At 38.0% G+C, this 18191-nt stretch overlaps 1 protein-coding gene across 4 annotated transcripts in view; it reads left to right on the top strand.

Annotated features, from left to right (window-relative positions):
• The window catches only part of LOC108752601 (Down syndrome cell adhesion molecule-like protein Dscam2), a 167804-nt gene that overhangs the window by 70495 nt on the left and 79118 nt on the right, over positions 1–18191 (top strand). For all 4 annotated transcript variants that reach the window (XM_018493542.1, XM_018493539.1, XM_018493543.1 and 1 more), the window contains exons 3-4: positions 11697–12017; positions 15536–15697. In XM_018493542.1, the coding sequence (XP_018349044.1) occupies positions 11697–12017; positions 15536–15697 (483 nt within the window). The remainder of the gene's footprint in view (positions 1–11696; positions 12018–15535; positions 15698–18191) is intronic.

Raw genomic sequence — 18191 nt, 5'->3', positions numbered from 1 at the left:
TTACAAGTTGAAAAGTGCAATATTGAGAAAGTTGTTAACGATTAAGTCGATCTTCGGAAATATTAAATGACTTTTAATGATATTCGCATGTGAATGTAAATATCGAAATATCAGATATAATAACATAAATGTCCGCCAAAGAATACGATAGACCGATCGGGAAAACCATGAATTCCAGCTGTAAAGCTTCAAGATGTATCTTTATGAAATATTGAAACTCTTTTTAATCATTCGATATGTGAAAATATAACAAAGCGCATATTTCTCTACGAATCCGAGAAGTGTGTTCCGAAGGAATACTTGATGCGAATATACGTGGAGGAGGTAGAAAAATAAGCTAATTCGTTCGTGCGAAGAAACTTTTATTTAATTGAGGAGAATACATAGAAGAGGAATAGCTTAATCAGATTTATCAGCATTTACATTGCGGAAAACGATATCGCGAGAGATTCATACTCCTTTACATAATATTGAATTATTCACCATGTGGAAAGTTCTATGCCAGCAGAACGAACGCAGGATATTCCCTTGAGGCAAATATCCAAGATAATCGTTTGCTGTAATGTACATTGTACGATGTTTTTGCGGACAACGCTTTGATTATCATTGCCGTTAATTAAACTTTAGTCTAATTCCAACTATATATGATCGACGATCCGTGTTTAGTTGAATTTTGATCAGGTGATTTGCCAGCGGTGCAAGTTTATCTAAAGATCACCGAAGTTGTGTATATGTATGTGAACAGAGTATCTATGTGTTATAGATTGCATTAGCGATATCAAAGCATATATTCAATTATAGTTAATAAGGTGAAGAGATCCTAACTGAAAGAAATTAATATCTTAACGTAGGTACTTGAATCCATGCACATTGAGCTGTGTTTCTCTCCATGAATTTAAGGCATTTAATAATTCACTTCTGTTTTGATTAAGTTTGTTATTTAGTGGTAGAGATATTACTGAGATCAGAGCGATAACAAATCAAACAGCATACACTTTTAATGTTTTTTAGCATCAATGTTTCTACTCTCAGAATTGCGAATAGTGGATCTTCACTGCAAATATTTATTATTTTTTGTTAATGTTTATTTATTTAGCGCGACATTTGCTGCTGCAAAAGTTGCATTTTCCATGTTGATTTAGTGCTTTTTCTTTTTCCGACGTATCAAATTTTATCCTTTTAAAAAGCCATTTTTCTGGATTATGTTTCTACATACATTTTACGTCATATATGAATATGATATGTCAGGCTCTTGATTTTTATTTCGAAGGAAAAAGGTTACTTATTCAGAAAAATTATATTATTTTGTATTTACGTTTATGAGAAATCAGATTTTTTATTTAAATTCTGCTATTATATGTACATACTTTTTTTAAAATAATTTTCTTAATATTTCTGACTTAATTACGATGTAAAAAATCGCTACCGACAACACCTTGCGAAAGTTCCGCACGAAAACATGCGCGAAACCGAAGTCGAAACTCGCGCAATTTACTCTGCAGTTCCTTAAGTCAACATTCTGTAGCAGTAGCTTAAATTTAAGCCGTGCCCAGCGACTATAGCATCTTAATTACAATTTAACGCCCCTTAATTTACCAGCAGCGAGGTTTGCCGTGCCACACAGTTTCTACGACCGAATGGTTCAGCAAACAGTTCATTGCAGATCTAGAAATAATATTGCAATACTATGTAATGTTAGATAAGAAATTCTGATTACTCAGACCTTCCGTGACTTAATCCACGAGGCTGAAGTTGCGCTTAATATATACATATCATACTTTCAAATTTTGTATCAGCACTTGTCTCTATTGAATACTAAATCATATATAATATATTTTAAGAGAAAGAAGTAATCTTAAACTTTATCTTTATTTAAAAAAAAAACACTAGATGTTTTTCCGTAAAAATATTATTATTTATAATATTATGACTAATGTATGTATTCATTATCCACCAATAATGAAAAGTTCGATTTCAACTAACTGCTTGAAAAAATAAATTTACAATCAATCAACATTTTCTTAAACACAAATTAATAAATTATTCTTAGGGATTACATGATAAATATCAATTTTTATGAACAATATATGTGCAGATTAATTTTGAGAAGTCCTAAATTCTACAAAAATCTCTTTGAAATATTATAAAAGAATATTATATTATATTATAAAAGAAAATCATATAAATGAAATTAACACACAATACTTCTGACGAAAAATTGATTTCAAATTAATTAATTGAATTCCTCTAAAGTCTTATCAATCTTAACTAATCTTCTTAAATCACAGAATCATCACTCAATTCTTCGATTATACGAAACGTTTGTGAAACTGTCGCTTGTCGTTATTCTAGAACGAAACTGTTGAGAACGATTCGTCTTAGCCGAATATATCAGATTGAAAGGCCGACGACGACGACGGCGACGTTGACGGGCGCGATAAGGACCGGATAAGAAAGAGCAACTAAGAGAGAGAGGATAGATAGATAGATAGATAGCCGGCGTCTGACGACGACGGTCCCTTAATTCGTCACTGACGGTTCCGTCAGTGCCGTGATAATGCCCCGGAGGCTGATGCACCTCCGTTGCAACAGCGCATCTGTAATTAATCAGAGATGCGACGTCCAGAATGCAGGCAGCAGCAGCCCTCACGGCGATCTCCCCGGTGGTGGTTACAACGTTTACACAGTCAACGCGGTCCGGATGCATATCCACACCTGCAGTGCGGTGTAGACGTTGTATCGTGCAACGGGAAAACCGGATACGTATGTATATATCAGCGGGGACGCTGATGCCCCGGAAAAGAGAGAGCTCTGAACGTAATTGCACATCGACACACGTATACATCGTGTACATCCTGCCCGATGTGATGACGTCACGTTTCCGCATTGAACAATGGACGCGTCTGTATCGCGCGAGGAACCGTGATCATTTACATTTGCAAAGAGAAGGGATGTTATAATAGTTCTTTTGATGAAAAATTATCAACGATGACGAATTTTAAACGTGCGTATGTGAATGAGGTATAGGATTAATTTCGTAATCCACGCGACATTGAGAAAGAGAGGCTGAAATATTTGACATTCTGTATATTTTGTTCATAATATCTCCATTAAGAAGAATAATGCAAATCTTTATCGCACATTTTTCGTTAAGCTCATGATTACCTATAGTCTGCAAACTATGGGTTATTAAAGCCATAAGCGGAGATGTAAGATGCATCAGAGGACAATGCACGTGACTACGGCGTGTAAATGATGCTACAGCGTAATTACAATGTATATGGGGAAGAAACTTTCTTACACCCGGAACTCAAACTTTCACGATGAGCACATAATGTACAGCCTGCAGAAAATTACCCGTCTTCTTCGCTCAAATTATGTGATAAATCGAGTCTACTCGCAGCTTAAAACTAAACTTTTCACTATCAACGAATAATAGACACACACACACACACACACACACACACACACACACACACACATATTAGACAATTATAATAATATTCCTATATCATTATGATCAATGAGTTCCATGGTCTGATCTTTATTTTCTTATAATAAAGAAAATAAAATTTAAAATTAGTACATCCGTGAAATGCTTAATATATTTTTAAATTTTATATCAAACTATCTCACTTAAACTTAGCTATCACATAGTTAATTGTTTTATAGTGGGACGATCATTATTAGCCGGCGGCAAACTCTATGATTAATTAACTCCTGTTTATCCAGTACATTTGCTCGTACGCGAGGGTATGTACGATGGAATTGAATACACCGGCTATCTCGCGTATATATGCTGGAGGGACGAAAAGGGAACGAGATGAAAGTGCACGCGTCTCTAAATACGAGAAGACCGTACGCATCCGAATGCAGCATCCATGGCGCGTCGATGTGTATTCATTTGTACGACAATTCTCGAGGCGCGTTCACGTCACCAGGCGCAGTCGTAATTATATCGCAAAGTAAATTGCACGCAATTTGCTTTAAATGTTACATCGCTATGGCAATGCAATTGGAACAAATCAGACGTCGCAACTTTTAGCTCTAATTGCCTTCAAAATGTATATTTCATAACAATTTTGTCTCAAATATTTTACTTATTAATATTTCACAATAATTTTGAAATATCTCAAATATTTTTTTAATAGTCCATTTAAACGACTCTATTAATACATGCATTAATAAAATGCATTATGCGGAAATACGAAAGACGATTTCTGAATATTAATCATTAACTGCTGTCGATTGACTGCTTTGACAAGGCCCGTTTAGGTCCAATCTGAGATCCAAAATCTAAGTAACTATAACGAATTCTGTATCTGACTTGAAAAATTTTTGGCCGTTTTAACTTAAATACAGAATATCTCGAGAACAATGCATTGTTGAAAAAAAAAATGATCCAAGTAAGAATTACAAGAGTTGAAGAAGACCATCGGATGATTAGTATCTCAAGAATTGAGACCATCTAGAATACTTATTTCAAATGTAACAATTCGGTTGGTTAGAGTTAATTTTTTCGATATCACTTTAGCAATGTAGCACGTTCTCTTGTGAGATTCGGTAATAATTAATTTGATAACCATCCTACATCAAATTAACAATTTTGGCATCAACATGATGAGAACCATGTCTACCTTAGGTCGAACATGGTGCGCATTGAGGCTGATATAACCAAAGGCGAGGCCAGCATAGTACGTGGTCGAATGAAAATGGAGTGGATAATGCGTACCATCGCATGCCGTACAGTGTACGAGAGCAGTTGTAATATCACAGTATAATGCACCGCGCCGCGAGGGTCATTAGGTCAGATGCATAAACGCGGGTGGTCCTCGACTCCGGCTAATGGTTGAACCGAAGATCATGCGCATGTGAAAAGCACAAGAGCAAGGAGAATGACCTTTCTACAATTATGCGCGATTTCGAATCTGACAAATTGGGATCAAGCAATCGGGGATTACAATCGGTGATTAATCTACACGGACGTCAACCGTCATCGTGTATTTCGCATTTTGAATTAATATGTTTCTGTAATTAAATGGCATTACTTGTGCATTGATTTGTTTGCCGTGACGTGCGCGTTTTACATGAAACATTAAAAATATTTGTTCATTATTATTAATTTCTCATTAGTGTACAATAGCGCTTGAGCCGTGTTAGAAATGGAATCGGGGGCATAAAGCAGCGGGAGGGATTCGATTATTGTTGCGCTCGTTTATTTCCCCGCTGCACGATTCTCACGTAAATGTAAATGCGAGATTGCCCGACGTCACGTGAGAGCATCGAACGCAGCGCAGAATGGGTGGTGAGTGGGCCGATGCGATGGGGTGAGTTGGAGCGTGCGAAATTGCGTATATGTAAATGCGGTGCACATAACAATGGTGCATTATTGTATGCCGATGCGGTAGGTTGCATCGTGCTTGACAGATACGACAATGTTCAATGCGCATCTAATGCTTCGAGAATGCGCGGACAGTGACGAAAAGAATTTACTTCAAAACTACATTGTTCAATCGCTTCGGCCTGACTTTTGAAGACACCGTGTAAATAACTTTGTGTGGCAAACACTCGAGGAATTTTAACTCTTTGCGGTTCAAACTATTTCTAGCACACGATCGAATATTTCATTCTACTTTAATCATCCTAATTTCTAATCGGTTAGTCTAACATGTTGCTTGCATTTGGTAAAAAAAGTGACACATCTTAAAAATAGCAATCTTTTAGGAGTCTTTTTTATATGCTGAATTGGAACATCGTTTTAAAAAAACCTTTTAAGAAATAATAGCATAACTCGAAATAGAATCGTTTTTTTATGTAATTTCAGCACAATATTTTCTCCTTTATGATATCTAATTCAAAAAATGTCTTTTTTCTATAAAAAAATAATTGCAAACTTGGTCAGAAAATAAGCGATATTTCTGCTCTCTAGCGGTAATTAGGAGAATTATAAATATATTATTTTCCAATGAAATATACAGGGTGTCCAAATTTAAATATCAAAATTTAGGAGATCAATAAACTATGAAAAAAAGTTATTAAGTTAAGTAGAGATAAAAAGCTCGTTTTAGAGAAAATCGCAAATAAGACAAAGTGTAATTTTTACTTTTGTACTTTCTCATTACTTATTCACGTTGTATTTATTCACTTGCTTATTGTAGATATTGTTCAAAATGTTGGCCTTTTGCTGCAATGTAAGCACTGCATCCAGTATGGACAGCTCGTGTTGCAGCTAAACACTGATCTAGCGATATTTGGTGCACTGCAGCCTCGATTTGATTTCTCAATTGTTTTCTTGAGTCGATTGACGACGAATAAACTTCCTGCTTCAGGACCACTCACACAAAGAAGTCTAATAGTGTCAGATCAGATGATCGGGGCCAAGGTACTACTCCTCCACGTCCGATCCATCGTTGTGGAAAATGTCTGTCTAGCCAAGCTCGAGTAGTTCTGCCATAATGAGCTGGACACCCATCAAGTTGAAACTATTTTAATCCATTGCTGCAGGTAGATGTCTTCTAAATAATCAAAGAACTCAAGTCTCAAAAAATTTGTATATCTGATTGCATTTATTTGTCGAGTAAAAAAAATGGTCCCACTAGACAAAAAAAGTTTTCATCTAAAAACGGAATTATTATTATTATTGTCTTCGTATACGATTTTAGCGATGATAATACTTTAGGAACAGTGAGAGAACGAAGCAACTACGTATTTTGTCTATCTGTATCTTGCGATTTTTCGCAAAACGAAACAAAAACGAGCATATCTCTACAAGATTTTTCTTCTTAATTTATCAACCCCCTTCACACTCCAGAAGTTTTGACATTTAAATTCCAGACACCCTGTACATATCTTTAGAGTTGATTTCCTATCATTGTCTCAAAAATTTCAATTTTTTAGTTGTATCACTTTTTTATCAAAAGATGATCTATTAAAGTATTTTTATTACTTACTGAATTTATTAAGATCCCAAAAATATAGTCTTGCCGATTATAGATTTATGTGTAAAGAATTATGCGATAGGCTGCATTGTATTGAGTCTCACTCATCATAGAATTGCAAAGAATTATATAATATAAGGAGATACATCCTAGTATTGCATCTGTACTCAGAAAATGATAAAGTAATTTGGATTTATACAGGATCGATTCCAAGACACACGTACGCAGAAAGAGAACCGCAATCGAACGATTACAGAGAGTCGCAGATGTCGCGGTTTAATTCGCCGGCTTAATTGGATTTTTATTCGTGTCGGAGAACACGTCTCGTGCTCCGAGCCGATCGCAATTTTCAGAGCGGAGACGGAATTCATTATGATCGAATTAATCGCGTTCCTTCTTGGACAGTTAGAGGCGCGAGACGCACACAAATGGTGTACAATATACCGTACTTGTTCATGTTGAATGTATTCGATTACGTGCCTCTCAGACGCGTGACTTTGAGAGATCAGGAATACTTTCCATTTTATGCATGACATGTCATTTTACCATTGTTGTTCACCGAATATTAAAGATCAAATGATAATTCGTGCATCATGTGCATCATGCGTGAAACGAAACACCCTTCACGATGGTGCAAACTCGGAATGGCGCACTCGAATTACGATGTAGGTTTCAGGTGACCACGGAAACGGGATAGAGACGTTAAACTTGGCATACACTGCATCGCCGCTTACAAAAATGTCACCGAGGACAATGGAAGAGAAACGTTTGTACTCCGGATATTTAGTTGCGCAAACGTTACGTCAGTCGGATTATATCATATTTCCGTGCTCGCGGCAGTTCTTTGATGTTTGCTAGCAGAAGGAAGTTATGCGCTTTCTTGAGGTGTTCTTCCGAACTGTTTCACATGACGTACATACGTATACATATGATATAAGACAGTACCTTTCTGTGAGCACGAAATATGAATACTAACACTCTTCTTAATAATTTTGTATCATTTTTTTACATAATTCTGAATACGCTTTATTGTATTAATTATCACATTAATTTTATTTTAACATAAAACCATAAGAAGATAGTGTGTAGCAATTAAATTTTTTTTTTTTTAATTTATAGTTACACATCTCAAATTGCACGGCTGTTTCTCACTCGTAATTAATTACAATTTCATCGAATGAAATGGCAAGTCGTGTAAAAAAACTTTTTCTACTTCTGACATGTAATGTAACTTATATAGGAACTTATATATACAATATATATACACACACACACACACACACACGCCGTGCAAATAATTTCTTGAAACTGTGATCTCCAGGTGTGAAATACGCGTTTCCAGCAGAGTCGAGTTACCACGGTGCGTGAGTAGCGATTTCCACGTAAATTCTCCGCTAACGAAGCGAAAGTTCGTTAGCATCGACCGCAGGGACCATCGAGTTTTCCGCGACTGTCGTTCGCTACGCGTAGTAGAAAGTCGTTTGCATCAAACAGACGAGTGTCATCCGGTATCGTTGCAGGAATGCGAAAGACAAGGGTTGTAACCGAGAAGAGAGTGAAAGAAAGAAAGAGAGAGTGAGAGTACGTATATGTGTGTGTAAGAGAGAGAGAGAGTTGGGGGGGGGGGAGAGAAAGAGGGAAGAGATGAGAGATGTGAGATGGCGCGTGCATAAACGCGGTACAGAGACGATGTGCCGGTGCATAGCTATAAACCGGGGTGGCGCAGGTGCATCGGTTTTGCAGAACGCAGGAAGCGTCGTGCATAAACGTCGTTCGGTTCCGTCTGTATAGGTGCGTGTATGCATGTGCGTGTATGCATGTTCGCGTATACGTGGCGTACTGGTATCGAGATGCTGAGCGCCATGTATCGCGATGTTCTCGCCCAACGTTCTCTAGTCTAAAACGACGTCCAGGTTATCAAACTACCGTTCATGCATAATGCACCGATCTCCGTTGGTACCTCTTGCTCTCTCTCTCTCTTTCTCTTTCTCCTCTCTTTTATCTCTCTCCGAGTCTCTATCTCCTTTGATCCCCCTCTCCCACGCTCGAACGGAGTCCTCGTCGATTGCCAGAAAACAAGGTTCCGGAGTTCCGGGGACAAAGCTGCGGAAGTGCTAGCATCAGCTGCGGCGGAGATCCTCTATCAAATTTCCTTCGCCGAGAACGAGCGGGGGGGAGGGGTGAAGAAGAGAGGAATAGGAAAATACAGTCGGTTGTTATACATGTGCACGCGCATTTTACTGACGGTAGAAGGATGGCAGATCGGATAGCAGACCGAATCGAGCAATAATTTCATTGAATTCTCTTCTCCGCGTATATTTATGTGACAAGTGGTTGCATATAATCGATATGATACTCGAAAATAAGATGCTACTTCTTACTGAGATTCAGATTTAAAATCAAATTAATGCCTAAATTTTAAGCAGAATTGTAAGGCTTGTAAAATATTTCTATAAGGCTTGTGAGAATTTTTAAGCGCTTATACTTTTATACAATATTTTTACAGACAGTTTCTTATTAGTCATGAAATTTACCAGAAATCATAGATATTTACAAATAATCGTACGTCTTACGATACATACATATAAAATTAGAATACTAGTCATAAATTTTTACAAGTTTTACGAAAACACGTGATGAGTTTTACGATTTTACTTAGAATTGACTCATAATTTAGCTAACTTTGTGTTATCCTTATGATCTCTTTGTTATTAGTTAATTATTGTAATTATTACAGAAATAAAGTGTAATTTTACAACATTTATACAATCTATCAATAGATATTTAAAAGATAAGAATAGTTAATTTCATGCATTGTTTTGCAAATCTATTAAAATCAATTGTCTATCTTAATTTATTAACGTCAATATCAATTATTATCTGAACGATAAAATATTCGTGGAAGAACCTAAGTGTTACATTTTCCATCAGCATGAATTTCTCTTATTTAATGTGTGAAATTTAAATAACATTTAATTTCGATCATTTATGCGCTTTCGGAGTTGTTGATGACGTGCGAGAGATTGGGTCACAGGCGAGTTAATAACCTCGTTATGTTATCTTCCAACCGGATACCTCGCTCATTCAACAGGGCAGGAAACCGAAGCTGGAAGTGAAAGAGTGAAAGAGGACACGTGATGGGTGTGCGCATCGTCGAACGCGATATACGTTTTATTGCCGATGAAAAGACGGCTTGCTCGAATCCGTAGTCGTAACTGGAGCGATCAATCCGTTAGATCCCTCTTCTACGGCATTTTTATTCTCGATACCCGAGAGAGGAATCTTTTCGTTTGAGATTCTACGACCCGCAATCCTGTGCCTTTTAACATAATATCAAAATCGGATAACTTTGTTCTTTTTCTCTTTTTTATTTTATTTTACCAACATTATCTCGTTTCTCGAGAGAATCGATGTCTCTTATAATAAAGAGCCACAATCTCATTTCCTGCTTGTCGATACATCAAATAATTTCGAAAGTTTGTTTTTTAAATATTTCTTTTTTCAAGTTTTGTAAATTAAAAATGTATATTGATTAAAATTAAATTTTTAATAAATATTTCCGTAATTTATTTTTAATTAAACTTTTATTATCGTGCATTTACGTTTTTATAATAGTTCGAAATAAACTATTCTAAAACGGAAAATATTTGCAGAAATAGAAATTAAAAGATGTTTAGGAATTAAGTATTTATTTAAATATTCTATCTTCTTCATGCAGTAACGTTTCGTGTAATTCAGAGATGGGCATAGATTGTCCTATCAAATATGTGTGATTCGATATCCGATGCAGACGGAGAATCGACCGAATCGACATTATTGCAGTATCTCGGATGGATGGTTTCCTCGAGCGTACCCTTTTTAAAATTGTGGCATCGTCTCGGTGCATTTTCCACCGTAATGCCCGTATGCTACGCATCGTATTTTCTACGCGGCGTATCGCATGCCTTTTGCGCATTTTACAGTCTAAACTCCTTACTCTGAATACGTTTCTGAATGTTGCATAAACCATCGTATTTCGACTTCGTGGTGGAACATTTCTCGTCTTCTGAGCCGCGTAAAAATTGGCAGAGATTTATGGGAAATTGTTTCCGTGCGCTGCGCCGCGATGCGACTGCCACTGTTTCGAAAACTATGCGGGATTATTCTCCTAGCGAAAGAAAACGATTCAGACGCGCATTCCTCCGCGAAAGTAAGATTTTGCGACTGAAAGTAGCAGACTTGAAAAGTTCAATGTAGCGAATGTACGTGTAATCTTTAAGTGCCAGATTGAAATGCCTAAGAAGTAAAGTCCGCTCGAATTTAAAAATGATGGTTTCATTTATATTAGATTGTTGCGAAATGTCTGCCCTTTTCCATCTTTGTTAAAGTCCATTTGTATTAAATAAAGCCAGAAAACTAAAGTTCTTTGAAAAGGAATTGAAAAATTTCTCTCTATAGATGGAAAGAAAGAGTATATACCGGAGCAATTTTGCTTCAATCCTACTGAAATTTTGTTTTCAACTTTATCTGACAAACAGTTTGCACCAATTTAATATTTCATTTTATAAAAGTCTCTGCCTCCTCAGCATCGTTTGTAACTCGAGGCTAATTTTTACGTTACCATATCTCGATATTTTCTTAAAAGAAGTCATTCTAAATTTTGAGTAAGATTAAAATCAGCGCGCAGCGTTAAAAAGAATTCTATTTACATTTTTATTCACGTTTCGTTTACACGAAGGAGCTCTCATTTTACCGACACGTTTCGCTTTTCTGTTCCAGGACGAGGAGTGGTGCTGGACAGCCAAGGGCCGGTGCTGGTCTCGGAGCCGCGCTCGAGCGTGGAGTTCTCGAACGACACCGGGGCGATGATCCATTGCTCGGCCCACGGCAGTCCCTCGCCGAGGATTGACTGGCTGATGGGCGACGGCTCGCCGGTTCTACCGATACCGAACATCCGTGAGATGCTGGTGAACGGCTCCATGTATTTCCTGCCGTTCGGCGCGGAGAGCTACCGGCACGACGTACACTCGGCCGTCTATCGGTGCCAGGCGTCGAATAGCGTCGGCAAGGTGCTCGGCCGTGAAATCACGGTGAAGGCCGGTAAGAGAGAAAGCGTCTCCTTTATTTTTCGCCGATCTCCCTCGATCTTGTCTCACCGTATCCCTCGGTCTCTCGCTTTCTTCCAGTCGATTGACCCTTCACCGTCCTTTAATGCCTGCTCACTGTACGTATAGCAGCAAAAAAAGACGAGGTAGAGTGTAGACCGTGCCGTGACATGCAACTTTACGAGCTTCACGTGCGACCTTGAATTTTCGCTCGAGTCAAAAATCGCTAACTTTGATTATCGTGTATCTATAAATGCTGCTTTTCGTGATAACCCTTTTGGCTTGATTTTTAATTCCATAGTTGAATTTTTTTATATTAATTTTTATTTCATTTTATTTCATTTCTCAGTCGTGAATTTTTAATAAATAATACTTTAATATACTACTTAAAATTTACCAACGTCAAACTTTGGGTAATTTGGATATGATAAAAAAATATTTGAACAATTATGCAATTGTTTTCGCATCGTTACTTCAGTAGACATGAAAGCGCGGCTTGTGCCAAATAACATGGTGAAAACAGTATCCGTTGGGGCTCTCGACGTGTTAGAATTACACGCAGGTTCCTGAAAAGTTGCGGCGGACACATAACTCGTCGGAAGCACTGAAGTTTTACGCGCCATAAACATGCCGCAATTTGAAAATTCTAGATTTCAGTAGTAAATAATATAACCATGAGAATTGTTCACACTTCAAGACGCGCCAAGATCCGCTGGACATTGTTTTTTACGGAATTCGTTTGGCAAGAGATTCTGTTCCTAATAACAAGATATGATGCATTACATACATTAATAATTTACGTACTACAATTCTGGTTTTTCTTACATCCGCATCTACATCTATGTAATGTAAGTTATAGTCATAAAAAAATCAAACTCTAAACTGTCGTAGAAAATATTAAGTACCGTTAAATTCTCTCTCAACGTCGAAATTCCCGCAATTTTCAAACATGACAACAATTGATTGCTTCGCCCTAAAATTCGTTATTTGAAATCTCCTTTAACATCTACTTCCCGAGCGTATTTAACGTCAATACCCGAGATGGAGCAGTAATTCGTTGCGAAGTTGAAAGTTGGGTGATCCATTCTGCACATTTCGAATGCCTCACGAGGTACATGCCGGCAGAAAATTCAACAGTCTTCGGCATTATCAGATCGTATCACCGTCCTTCCTGAGGTTCCCGCCTCCGCCGAGCTAAATGTAATCGACCGTTCTCCGGAATGACGTTTTAAACCCACGACTTCGAGCGCCGGAGGGCGGCAAGAATGATCGCGCGCTCGGGCAGAGCCAAGCCAACTACATTTATCGCGAGCAGGAGCCCTCCTCTTTTCCACTCGCTTTTCCCCATCTGCCGTCGCCGTCGTGGTAAATGGATGGCACTAAACTCACGCTCGCTTATAGCTAACAACCTATGCCAAGATCAAGACTCGCGACTTGCCGCCAAAGTACGACGCGTTTATGCACGTGTGCAGATTGCTCTGAAAATGGTGGAAGAAATAAAAGCTGCTAGAGATCACCTAGAGAGGAGATATAAAAACAAATTTACCAATACCATAAAACCAGTCAAGGGTCGAGCTATTATAATTTTATGATGTTAACGAGACGAGGAAAAATATAATAAATTATTCTTTTTCTTCGCGTAAACGTTTAAAAACTCGCAATTTTCTGCTAATTGCTGTTAATTACTTAGGTAATGGTATACGCATTTGTAATTTTTATAACTGCGTGTAATATTTTACAGCCACGCTATACGCGGTTTTTTTTTTGATAGTTTCACAGGGTAATTCTTCTTAATTAGCCACGCGAAATTTATCGCCGAGCGTAAGTAGAAACAGACCGCCATATATTTCGGTTTCAGACATGAAACGAGAACTTCCAGCTAGAGGAAATCCATTGCGCTGAGATATCGCCGAGCGAATTTCGCGGATGAAAGATCGGGCGCGTCAGTAATTTTACGTGGAATGTATCGACCGATCGACACGTTCCTCAGCCACCCAATGTACGCCACGTGTGACAAACGATCGTGCTATTTCTTCGCCTTCCTGTTTGCCGTTAAGAATCACACTTGGTCCCGCCAAGAATCGCTTGTCGCATTTAACGAAGAAAATTCCACTGAAATAGGAATTGAAGGTGGTGGATTATCCGTTAAAAGGATTAAAACGGTGCGGAAATCATGAAAGCACAACAAAAGTTGTGAAGGCAGAGCATTAATTACCGAAACTGCCTGTCTGAAGAGCCACCGGTATTCGCGGGAACAATGAGGTCGGTGGAAAACGAAGTACCGAGCTGCTAATTTATTAATAATATCCCTTTTAGCGTTAATGTGTCTCGCTGGTCTTCTTTAAGAATGTTAATTAACGATAGAATGCTGAAAGCTCGGTAATAAACATGGATAATACGTACAATGTGAATCCATATTACATGTCTCTGGCGAAAATTATCCGTCCATTATTGGATAAAATATTTTCAGGAATAATGATGTTAATGAAAAAATCTTAATCGCGGATGATTGAATATTTTTATTGCAGTCTCCGATCATCAATACTATTAATTATGTTTTGCAGTAAATTAATTACACAACTCAAAAATAATTTACTTTTTCATCATTTAATAATTTAAATACATATATTATTTATCTATTTGAAAAATAATCAGATCTTATTGTTGTTATTATTATTATTATTATTATTTATAATAAGAAGTTGCTATTTATTCAATTTGTCTATAAATCGTTGATAAATCTAATTAAATCTTGAATTTGTTGATAATTTCGAAAGTATATTTGTATAAATATATAAATTTTATTGAATGAAAAATTTAGTGAATTTCAATTTTAATTTTGTCTAAGGATTCGCTTGTCACGCTTTATCTGAAATAAGCGGTATTATTAATCACGTGGACAGCAGAAATGGGTGGTCTTCCGATCTCGGAAGCTCCGCCGGGAGAGGAATATTCATCACTCGAATCCGACATTGCTTATAGAGCAGCCCCGATATATCGTTGTGCGACACATACCACTTCTACCATCTCCTTAAACCGTCATATCCGAACCTCTATTTCCTCTTCATTCTCCCTCTGCGGGAGATTAACGTGCATCGCGATCATCGACGCGATGAGAGATTCGTCACGATGAAGAGCAAATATGAGTCTGCCTATGATATCGCCGAAATAATTGGGATTGAAGCAACGAATCCCGAATGGTACGAAAAGGTCGCGAAGTTAAAGGTTGCGTGTCGAAGGGAGGAGGCTCTCTCTTCCGAGACCGTTCTTTTCCATTTTTTCCAGTGCTATTATTCTCGCGAATACGACATTCCGTTTCATGGCGATATAACCTTTTCCCTCCTATACCTTTTCTTCCCCTTCTCTCTCTCCTTCTTCTCTGTATTTTCTCATTGTACCGAGAGTTTTTATCGCGGAGAGCGATATGGCGCACCATCTCTCGCTCTCCCTCCTATTTCCCGTTCTTTCCAGCATTTATTCCATGCTCAAGCAGCCGTAACTTTCCTTTCACAGTGGTACGCCAGAAGTACGAGGTACAAGTGCGAGATGCCTACGTCCTGGCGGGTAACACAGGGGTGCTCAGGTGCGAGATACCGGCCTTCGTTAAGGAGTACGTCGCGGTCACATCTTGGCTGAAAGACTCGGCCTTCAACATTTACCCGTCCGCGGAGAGCGGTGAGTACAATTACAGATTGGTCGCTCGCGACTTACATGAGAGCGAAATATCATGTGAATCCAGGCTACACACATTCTTCAGATAACGATGGTTGTTGTACTTTTAGCGAAAAACTGAAACTGAAACTCGATTTCTCTCCACGTTGCTCCCTGACGTCTTTCTAACTCATTGATCATCTCGCAGCGCTATCTTACATTTCTAGAAATGACGTCTATTTTCCTGTACATTTTATATTTTATTTTAGGATATTTTTTAAAATCATATTTACTTACGAGAAGTTGATCATCTCGTTGTATTATCTTCAGTTTTTAGAAATAATTTTTACTTTCGTGTCTTGTTTTTTTACATTGAGATATTTTTAAAGTTGTTATACTTATAAAAATTTGACGTATTCATTTCTTATTCTTCTTTTCTTTGAAATGAAGCACTTTATCTTCGTTTAATAATTTTTTGGGATAAAACAGCGTGTTAAGCAGAAATTCGAATAACAAGTACGAAGGGTAGGGGAACTTTTCCCTTCATTCGCACGAGTCACGTGTACCGAGCGATGACAGAACGCACGTGAGAGCGCCATGCGTTACATTGATCCAGTCATCATTCGAGTTAATTAGAGTCTGAGGGTGCGATTGGAGTCGCGAGTGTACACACACACACATACACACATGCACTTTACAACAAATATTCTCTCTTGTTCCGCACGAACCTTGAATGGATAAATCGCAATATTACGAAACACCGGTATCGCAGACAGGCACATAACTTTATATATAGAGAAGCGGAGAATATAACGATATAAATGCGCGTTGTATTTTTTTAGAGATGGCTTTTTTATGTCACTCATCTTATAGCCAGTATCTCTTGATGGTTCTGCATCTGCAGTCTGCTGTGAACATGACATATGAATGACATTCCTGGAACTGAAAGTTCGTAATTCGTTCGTTCGACTTTTAATTAAAAAGCATGCATTAGACTGATCAAATTCTATTTGTGTTTCATTAAAATGTGACGAAAGCAATTAAACACGCGACGGCGTGGATATAAAAAAAATTGACATCACTGTGGGATATTATTTCCAACAATTGCGATGGAAATATGTCGTCAATAATGTCTAACAATTATTGAAGATCTGTTTTTTTATTTACGCAATAGAATGTGAAAAAAAGAATTAGATTTAAAAATACATCTGAAATTCAACTGAAGTCATAATGACTATAAAAATTGATTTTAGTTATCTACAGGTTTATACTTGTGATATAATTTTTGAATCATGTTATAAATAAATATCTCTCGCGAATCGAATTTATCGTGCAAATCGGACGAATTTTTGCGGGACAAATTCAACCGTTGTTTTTTTTTTTTGCAATTTTATCCCCGAAGCCACCGAGAAGTCAAGCACCTGATGCATCGTAGAAACTTTCCTAAATTCGTTTTCCTCACGTCATAATGGAGGCATTGTGTTTCTGTCATCGCGTGAGATCTCGTACCGACTATGTCGGAGGAGGAGGAGGAGGAGGACGACGACAACGACGACAACGAAACGTGACGTATTGTCGTCATGTTTCGATCGCTACTGCGCGACTTTTCAGATTGCCACGTGCGTAGCATAAACGCGAAAGTCTCTTCTTGCTCTTTTCTCCCTCCCTCGTCGAAAAATTTGCCTTGAATTCACCGACGCGTATTCCCCATCTTCCGCGATAAATTATAGCCCGGTGAATAAACGGCGAACTTCCTCGCACTGGCACACCCGACCTGTTCGACGCTCCCGCGTACGGAAAGTTTTCCGAGTGATTCGTTTTCCATTTAGAGGCAGGTACATCCGCGCGCGCCCTTAGAATCTCGCCTTTCGCGCTAGATTGGATTTTCCTCTCTCTCTCTCTCTCTCCCTCTCCCTCTCTCTCTCTCTCTCTCTCTCTCTCTCTCTCTCTCTCTCTCTCTCTCTCGACTGCACGAGACGCGAATCGCGTTTGATTTAATCCGAGGATTTGTCGCCTGCCCGGCAGACGTAAGGAACGGTCCCGCTTATGAAGTTTAATCGTCTTCGGAAACAGTCTGCACTCGCGTTAGATTTACTCTCCGTAAGAGAGAATGAGAAGCTCGCCGTCCTTTCGCGAAACACTCTGTACTAATATAGAATTTCCGATATAAGTACGAGAAATTTTCATGGCGGATTCTGCAATCAAATCGATGAATTTTCTTGTTTTCAGTTGGAACTAAAACTATCGACGAATAAATATATTTCGAATATTTCGAAGAATAATTCGGAGTTGAAGTTTCGCGATCAACAATTTCAGAGATGCTAAAAATCACTCGTAGAGATCATCTAGATTACGAATTAATAATTAATTTGTGTTAAACTTTTACTGTTATCGGGACCAAACGTTTTGACCGTCGGACTTAGAAATTTTCAAACTTTTCAAACGCAAAAGATATATAATATAGATGTTTTTTTTTATGTAGCAGAAAGTTTACTCTTAATTCCAAAGTCAAAAAGAT

This window comes from Trachymyrmex septentrionalis, unplaced genomic scaffold, assembly GCF_001594115.1.
Source record: "Trachymyrmex septentrionalis isolate Tsep2-gDNA-1 unplaced genomic scaffold, Tsep1.0 scaffold60, whole genome shotgun sequence".
Classification (NCBI taxonomy): Eukaryota; Metazoa; Arthropoda; class Insecta; order Hymenoptera; family Formicidae; genus Trachymyrmex; species Trachymyrmex septentrionalis.
The sequence above is the reverse complement of the archived record's forward strand: the minus strand, read 5'-3'. Positions and strand labels throughout refer to the sequence as shown.